Consider the following 8,674-nt stretch of genomic DNA (forward strand, 5'->3'; position numbering starts at 1 on the left):
TTTAAAAGCTGGCCGCCTTGATGTGCAGCAGGACACCGAGAGGAGCTCGTCTGTTATGGGAGAGGATGCGACTCCCTCCACTGACTGACACTGCTCACTGCATCCTCGGCAGCACCCGTTCTGATCACCCAAGAAAATGAGCTGTGCAAATATATTAAAAAATATAAAATCTATATATAAACGCATATTGTTTTTATATACATAAACAGCACCCTTACATCTTAGGCATGCTTGACAATCAGTTTTGCTCTGATTACATGAGGCAGAATCAGAGGAGTTTTGAAAACATGCGCCTATGCCTCAGAAATCTGCACGTTAAGAACTTGCTTAATTTAGGTTACCAAAGAAGTATGGCACCTTTTTCATCTAAAATAGGAATCCCGTGACTTTGTTAGCTCGGGACAGGGAACACATGGTGAAAATTTAAGCCCATTTGAAGCCTCAGTAATTTATGGGATGATGTGTCAAGTCTTCCATTTAAACAAATGTGGAATTCTCTTTCCAGATAAAATCTCATCCCAATTATTAATTATAAGTTAGAAAGCACTGAAGCTTTTGTTTTTAAGAGTGGGCGCTAACAGTAAGTGCTTATTAACTTCTTTATGTTTGAATTTTGCTAAATTGTTGGCTTCAGTTGAGTGTAAATCCAGATCACGGAACTCCTTTGGTGTTCTTGGTTTGCCACCATTGCTCTTCTATAAGCACCTTCTCACTCTCGCGCAGCGGACAGTGAAAGTGTAAGCTGCTGATCTACTTTGGCCAAGCTTTGGTTTTATCACATACCTCTGAATAAACCCTCTGACTAATTCCTGTTTCTGCGTCTAACCAATGTCTGTGCTTGTAGTAACCCCCACTTCTCTCTCTGCCATAATCCCAGCTAGTCATTTTGTTGTTTTTATGACGCAGCTGCGAGCTGCTGGGACAGAAATCAAAGATCTGCAGTCAGTTTGAGCTGGAGAAGATCAGTTATCTCAGCAGCAACCACAGTCTGGAGCAAGACATGAGGCTCTCCCAGCAGCTGCTGGATCAGGTGCAGTCCCTCATCCAGCGAGACTGCAACTGCAGCAATGAGGGGGAAGATCAAGTGCAAGTCTGTCTGGGATGAGGAGTCTGACTGCTGGAAAATTCTGTCAGAGCCGGACATTGCAAAAAAAACGCCTGCCTGCAGGTAAGAGGAGTGTCGGAGCCACAGTGCCATCCCATGGCTTCTCCTGGGCTCATCAGCAGGTCAATAAATGGCAATTGGACTGCACTCACTTGTGTCATCTGTGTACAGTGGAGGCTTCTGCCCTTCCACCAAGTCTAAATAACAACTTAATGAGGACAAAACTCGCTGGATCTACACAAAAATTTGGGCGATTAGGTGATACAAACTGGAGAGCTGGCACAGGATTCCCTGCTAAGCTGTCAGTTTTCTGTGTGCCTTCACTAGAGAGTGAATTTGCCGTTAGTGTTTAAATAAATCAGATGCCCTTTCTAAAGCTGTTTCTCCTAGGATCTCAGATCACTTTGATGTTAATGAAAAAGCCCTACAAAGGAGATATTACAGGGCTTGTTTAAAAGCTTGAGAAATTAAGGCAAGGCAGCATCTAGACTTGGGTGGGCTTTCCTGAGGCCTCACACCAAGCTTTGATTGGATTTTGGGTCCCTGTGTGATTCTCATCATCTGGAGCTGCCTCTGCCCGAGAGACACATTGCCCTCCTGTAAGACAAGACTCTCAAGGGCTCTTGTGACCGCTGTCTGATCCACATCCTCAGCTGCTGGATGCAAATCACTGCACGGCTCCCCAAGGCTCCTGTCAGCCCAATCATTAGCGACTTGTTGGGATTGGGGAACACGTTACTACTGCAAAGAGGACAACCCTTTAATGCTGTTTCTTCTCTTGGCAGTTCCAGCCCTGCCACAGCGCAACCCTGCCAGAAAGCTCTTTTGGCTGAGTGCGAAGAAGCAGCCCTGAGCTGTGCCCATCCTGCCAGGGCTCTGAGTGCTGGGACGCGGCAGGGTCAGGGCTGGGCGCTGTGTGCAGGCTGCTCGGGTGTGTGCTCCGCTGGTGCCAGCCGGCAGCTTTAGCAGAGGAGCCCCGAAGACCTACGTCGAGCAGGAGCTGCCGCCTTTTAGACTTCCTAAAATCGCTCATTTTAGGCTATTCGGTTCCTTCCAGGTAGCAGAATGACTTTTATTGCTGTAAGTTTACATTATTCCCAGATGCTGAGGAGGGCTTTACCCGAGCGGGGCTGAGCTACATCCCTGCCACGCGGACGCTGCTATCGCGCTGTGCCCAGGACACGGTACTTTTCATCGCACGCTTGGGGGCCTGCGGGCTGCTGGGCGCCCGCCTCCATTTCCCGCAGCACCCCAACCCTGTGCGGGCGGCGTCACGTGACAACTTTGTTCCTTCCCGTTTCCAGCGGGGAGCTGGCCGTCGCTGATTGGATGGCCGGGGCGCTGCGCTTGGAGCCCATTGGCTGATTCCTTGCCCCCGCCTGTTTCCCAGGATGCCCCACGCCGGCGAGAAAATGGCGGCGGCCGCGGTGCGGCTGTGGTGGCTGCTGGCGGCGGCGGCGGCGGCGGCCGCCGCGGCCGGGGCTGGGCCGCGCACCCTGGTGCTGCTGGAGAACGGCAACCTGCGGGACACGCACTCGCTCTTTTTCCGTAGCCTGGCGGGTAGGGTGGGGTGTCCCGAATGCTGTGTGCGGGGTTGGGGCCTTTGCTGCGAGAGGCACGGGAGCGGGTCTGGAGAGGGGAACGGAGCTGTGAGGGCTCTGGAGCGCAGCGCTGTGGGGAGCGGCTGAGGGATTTGGGATGGGTCACTCTGGATAAGAGGAGGCTCAGGGGAGATCGCATTGCTTTCTGTAACCCCAGAAAGGGGTGTGAGGTGGGGATGGCCTCTATGCCCACTAACAGGAATAGGTCTGGAGGTGATGGCCTCAGGTTGTTCCAGGGAGGTTCTGGTTTGATAAAAGAAAACTTTTTTTTTTTAGAAAGAGTGGTGATGCTTTGGTACAGGCTGCCCAGGGAAGTGGTGGAGTCCTTGAAGCTGTTCAGGAGCTGTGAAGATGTGGCACTGGGGGACATAGTGGGTGTTGTGGGGGGTGGGTTGGCTGTAGGACTGGATGATCTCGGTAGTGTTTTCCAAACTTATGATTCTGTATCTCATGGCTGCAGATAGGGGCTTTGAGCTCACCTTCCGGACCGCAGATGATGCTGGCCTCTCCTTGATCAAGTATGGGGAGTTCCTGTATGACAACCTGGTCATCTTCTCACCATCCATTGAGGGTATGAGCTGGGGAAGTGCTTCAGCAGTGATTCAGGGAGGAGCTTGGGGCCGTTTGGGGGTGGTTGTGAAAGACAAGGCTCTGGTATGGGACAGTCATGAGCTGTTGGTGTGCACTTGCAGATTTTGGAGGAAACATCAATGTGGAGACCATTACTGCTTTCATTGACGGTGGTGGCAGTGTCCTGGTGGCTGCCAGCTCAGACATTGGTGAGTGTGGTGCCTGTTGGGCTGTGGAGAACATCGCTACATGTCAACCCTGTCACACATACTTGCAGCAAACAGATCCTCTTCCTTGGAGCTCCTGAAAAATGAATGCAGTGGGAAAAACATAATGCCTAATTAGCTCGTAGGTCAGTGTCCTTCAGCTTTGCACTTCCTAGATGTGCTGGAGAAATGCTTGAGAAGAGGTCTTTTCTGGTTATTTGTGGATGAGAGCCTTAAGTAGATGCACTTTATGTGCAGTTCTGAACCTCAAGATTTGTGCTTTGAGAAGATGAATGCTTGGCCTGGGGTGAGAAATGAAACCAGCCTTTATTTCCATTTTTGAATGGGAATTTAGCAGAGGGAAGTTGCAGTGCTCAGAGTTTGGCTGGTAGAGTGCTGAATGTGTCACTCTCAGCTAAACACATTTTGAGTGTTGAGACTGGGTTGCATTCTTCTGAGCCCTCTGCATTCTGGAATCTTGTTCTCCTTTCAGGTGACCCACTGCGGGAGTTGGGAAGTGAGTGTGGGATAGAGTTTGATGAAGAAAGGACAGCTGTCATTGACCATCACAGCTATGATATATCAGACCCGGGCCAGGTGAGCATCTTTATCTGCAGGTTTGGGGTTTTGTTAATGAGAACATGTGTGTAAAGGTTGAGAGAAGAATCTTCTGTCCTTATTTTCCTTCCTTACTTCCATCCCTTCTCTGCTGTTCACAATAAAGTTGTAAATACTGCTGTTCAACAGCATTCAGTGTTGCAGCAGGCAGAGTGCTGGCACAGCACTGCAGCTCTGTGTGGGGAGTCTCTGCCCTGAGTCCATCTTTCTGAATTTGCTGGATTTGATCTTACTGCTACCCTGGGGAGTGTCAGTGTCACTGCGTCTGTTTCATCCTCTGAAGTGTGTGTCTGGTTAGTTTGTGGTAGGTTGAAGAAGAAGAACTTTACAGGTGACACTTTGAGATGCAGGAAGGGTAACTTTTAGTGCCGGGTGCTATTGAGAGATCTTTGTGGAATTGCATATGTTTCCATGTTTTCTTTCCTTTTGTTAGTCAGTGCTTAAACATGAAAACCCTCTGTTAGGTCTGAACTTACTCTGATAGTTCTTATTTAAAAGAAACTGTTTAAGTTGTATGTGGATGCTGTCCTATCTTAAAGGTGAAAGCTACTCAGATAAGTCAACTACTGTAGTGTTACTGTTTTTATCAAAAGGGAGTTTTATATTTCCTGATGTATCTTCATATTTGATTTACTGTAGTTAAACAAAAGAGCTGCTTTTCTGATTTTCTTTTTAATGAAGTTGTAACATTTATACAATGGCTGTTCAGTTTTGATGGCCTGTAAAAACAAAGTTGACTTTCAGATAGAAAGAGAAGCTGTTCTAAGCTTGCTGTTCTAAAACCTGACAATTACTGGAAGTATATGTAAATACGTTTGCCTGTGCAGTGCATTTACACAGATCTCTCTTGTTTCCTCCAAGCACACACTCATAGTAGCAGATGCTGAAAATCTCCTGAAGGCCCCCACCATCGTGGGGAAAAAGGCACTGAACCCCATTCTCTTCCGAGGAGTTGGGTAAGACCTGCCACAGCCAGGTGGCTGCTTTTGGGGAAGCAAAAACCTTGATGCTGATGTGAGCTAGGGGCTGGGTTAGCCTAGTGTGAGCAACCTGCCTTCATTTCGGATAGAACCAAAAGAAAATTTCCAAAACAACTTAGGTTTTGCCTCAGTGATGTTTCTTCATATAAATTAATGAAGTTTGACAGCGTATCTCAAGAAAGTAGTTCATTTCTGTAAGTGTGCAAATTCTGCAGCTTTATAAGTACTTGCAAGGATAAGGAGGTTTGTGCAGCTCAGTCAGTGCCTGCAGCTCCCTCTGGTTATTGATGCCACTCTTTGTGCCTCTCCCCACAAGGATGGTGGCTGATCCTGACAACCCGCTGGTGCTGGATATCCTGACTGGCTCTTCTACCTCATACTCCTTCTTCCCAGATAAACCCATAACTCAGGTACATTCCTTTTACTTTTTCTCTTCCTTAGTCAAGTCCCTTAGATTCCAGCAACTTTGAGAAATGGATATTTACATGGTTAAACTCTTGTTTGATTTTGAAAGTCAGGCTTCCGGATGTCTCCTTGAGAATCTTCCTCCTTGCTTTTTGTTGGTGGGAAAATGTCCAGTGTGAGTGATACTTTGATATAGGCTGATACTTTTTCCAAAGTAAACTGCCTTTAAGCGACTTCATCCCAAGGAGAGTGTAGATGCAAAACATTGTAAATTCCATTCCTGGTTGTTCTGAGTAGTTAGCTGAGGTGCTTGGCTTCTGTTGAACTGCTAAGTGTGCTATATGTGGTCAGACTTCTCCATCTTAAAGCAAACTTGTGGCAGTAATGAAATCAAATAACTTGGAGACTGAACTCTTCTTTAATTACCTTTAAGTTGACTAAATGCTCTTTCAAATGTGCTTCTTTTCAGTATCCACATGCAGTTGGGAAGAACACCCTTCTGATCGCAGGGCTCCAAGCAAGGAACAACGCTCGCGTTGTTTTCAGTGGCTCTCTGGATTTCTTCAGCGATGCTTTCTTTAATTCTGCTGTGCAGAAAGCTACTCCTGGCTCCAAACGGTACACCAGCCTCCTGGCATCCCTTCTTGAGGCGTACCTGGGGGGCTGTGTGATCAAGGAAATAGGCCACAAATGTTCATGCTATTTGAAACAGCAAGAAGCTTGAATGCAAATAGTGTGTGATGGGTTCCTTTGGCCTTGAAGTGCTTTGGAAAGAAATTCTCTTAAACTCAGGATAGCTTTTTCTTGTCCTAGTTTTGCTTTTGGCATGTAGATTTTTTATTTTTTTTTTTTTTTTCAGAGTGATTTTCATGTTTTCTTTGTCTTCCCTCGTCTCCAGGTATTCACAGACCGGTAATTACGAGCTGGCTGTTGCCTTGTCTCGTTGGGTGTTCAAGGAAGAAGGCGTGCTGCGTGTTGGGGCCGTGTCTCACCACCGTGTGGGGGAGCTGGCACCTCCTAATGCTTACACCGTCACCGATCTGGTGGTGAGGCTCCACTTGGGGGGGCTTGCTTGGAATGTGCTCTTCTGTTGTGTGGGCAGGAGGCGACATGGAGCTGAAAAGTACAGCTGGATCCATTTTCATACTCATACATACTTTTCATACATAAGTATTCATACATGCTTATTCTTTGACTTCTGAAAGCTGCTTTGATTACTGATACCAGAATGTGTTTACCAGAGAGGGAACTTAACTTACTGGGAGAATTCCTTAGTCTCTTTGAGCTGCTGTAGTCATATGCTGGGCTTGAGCTTTGTTTTTAGCCATCCCTGCTGCACCCTGTTGATGTGTTGTGGGTTTGTTCCAGGAATACAGCATTGTCATCGAGAAGCTTTCCAACGGAAAGTGGATCCCCTTTGATGGAGATGATATCCAGCTGGAGTTTGTCCGCATTGATCCATTTGTGAGAACTTTCTTGAAGAGAAATGGTAGGCTCCCCCTCACCTCTTATGCCTTGTGGTGGGATGCTTTCTCTCTTGGTGTGGTGGCGTTGTAGCAGGAAGACCTGTGAAAGCTTTCGCAGCTTCTCCCATTGCTTCTGTCAGCTCAGCTTTGTCACAATCTTTTCCATAGGTGGCAAGTACAGCGTGCAGTTCAAGCTCCCAGATGTCTATGGAGTGTTCCAGTTTAAAGTGGACTATAATCGCCTGGGTTACACTCACCTGTACTCCTCTACTCAGGTAAGGAATGGCGGGAATTAATTACGTAAGAAAAGAATGTTTTTTTTATATTACTGCTAAGTTGTGTTTTATCTGAACATACAATGAATTTCAATACTTCTGATTTTTTTTCTTATCTTTTGATTTGCTTTTTGAGATTTGGAAATGAGCTCCACAAAAAACTGGTAGTGGTTTCTTCTTCCTTGAGCTGGTGTTACACATTTACAGTGAATGCCCACATAGAAATAATCTTACTGTTACAGTGGCTTGATCTGTGCATGTGGTTGGAGCTGTGGAAGTACATGGGACACTGAGAATTGTTTTCTGTTTTGGCTGAGGATGTGGTTTCATCCTGGAAATGAATCGTTCGCTTGCCTTTTCAATAATGTAACAGGTTCTGGGGATTGGAGGGAGTCAGCTGGATGCAGGACACTGTATCTGTCCTTGTGTACCACCAAACTCAGAAAGAATGCCTGCTTCTTCCTTAGGTGTCTGTGCGTCCCCTCCAGCACACGCAGTATGAACGTTTCATCCCCTCGGCGTACCCGTACTACGCCGGGGCCTTTTCCATGATGGTGGGCCTCTTCATGTTCAGCATTGTCTTCCTGCACATGAAAGAGAAGGAGAAATCCGACTGAGCTCCCTATGGGAGGAAGAGCCTTTTCCCTGTTGCCATGCACAGATGGGCAGCTCTCAGGGGCCTTACTGTAACTGAGGACTGGTAGGTGCAGCCCTGGTTTGATCTTTTTTTTTCTTTCTTTTTTTTTTTTTTTTTAATCACATGGGTTGACTAATAATAGAGAAAATGAACCAGATATTTGCGGGGAATCCGTAGTCAGAATGTTTGCAAATGTGGAAATGTGTCATTCCTGGATTAGCTCAGTGCTGCTGTTTTGTTTACCTGGCCCCTTGGTTGGAATTATTTTGGTTTGAGATTAATTCCATTGTTGAAATAAAGTCTTAGTCCTCTCACTGTGCATTGAAGCAAGCTGATTATTGTGGTGCTCTGGCTGGAGGCCCCTCTGTGTGGTGAGGAGCAATAGGGGGATCAGAAGGGAATGCTTTCTGTATGGAAAATGAGTGCCGTGGGGAGAGGCGTACCACACAGAGCCCATCACTCCATCCACTGCTTTGCTTTTGGGGCTGGTGTTTTTCCATGACTCAACTCCGCTCCTGGAGTGGTGCATGTGCAGGGCAGGTGAGGATTTCACCACCACCCCTTGAGGTTAGCAGCCCTTTGCAACACACAGCCCTCATGCCCAGACACATGCACACTCCTCTGCAATAGCTTTGCCTTCCCGTGCATCTCTCAAGCAAATTAACACTGACATTTCACACTCTAGGGGTTGGAGAAACAACTTGACCTGGCAGCAATAGACTGTCAGCCTTTCTGGCTGGCCCTGCAGCCCTCTGGGAGGCGTGAGCAGGTTTGAACTTGGTAAGCTACAGAAACCTGGGGAATGCAAATC

The 8,674-nt window shown here is 47.2% G+C and overlaps 1 protein-coding gene across 1 annotated transcript; it reads left to right on the plus strand.

Annotated features, from left to right (window-relative positions):
- The first annotated feature begins 2,496 nt into the window (after positions 1 to 2,496).
- DDOST (dolichyl-diphosphooligosaccharide--protein glycosyltransferase non-catalytic subunit) lies at positions 2,497 to 8,182 on the plus strand. The gene is made up of 11 exons (XM_042894101.1): positions 2,497 to 2,665; positions 3,167 to 3,277; positions 3,399 to 3,485; positions 3,976 to 4,079; positions 4,962 to 5,056; positions 5,397 to 5,490; positions 5,955 to 6,103; positions 6,384 to 6,531; positions 6,854 to 6,974; positions 7,120 to 7,226; positions 7,694 to 8,182. The coding sequence occupies exons 1-11, from the start codon at positions 2,497 to 2,499 to the stop codon at positions 7,841 to 7,843; spliced, it is 1,335 nt and encodes a 444-aa protein (XP_042750035.1). The 3' UTR covers positions 7,844 to 8,182.
- Positions 8,183 to 8,674: the final 492 nt, after the last annotated feature.

Source organism: Lagopus leucura, unplaced genomic scaffold, assembly GCF_019238085.1.
Source record: "Lagopus leucura isolate 7727_CA_CO unplaced genomic scaffold, USGS_WTPT01 35097-1_obj-0_obj, whole genome shotgun sequence".
NCBI classification, from domain to species: Eukaryota; Metazoa; Chordata; class Aves; order Galliformes; family Phasianidae; genus Lagopus; species Lagopus leucura.

What these genes read in the sequence shown, in the direction of transcription:
- DDOST (XM_042894101.1), top strand. Translation starts at nt 2,497, where the DNA reads ATGCCCCACGCCGGCGAGAAAATGGCGGCGGCCGCGGTGCGGCTGTGG. An exon ending in CTTCTCACCATCCATTGAGG is followed by an intron (nt 3,278 to 3,398) that starts GTATGAGCTGGG and finishes GTGCACTTGCAG; the next exon opens with ATTTTGGAGGAAACATCAAT. An exon ending in ATTCTCTTCCGAGGAGTTGG is followed by an intron (nt 5,057 to 5,396) that starts GTAAGACCTGCC and finishes TCTCCCCACAAG; the next exon opens with GATGGTGGCTGATCCTGACA.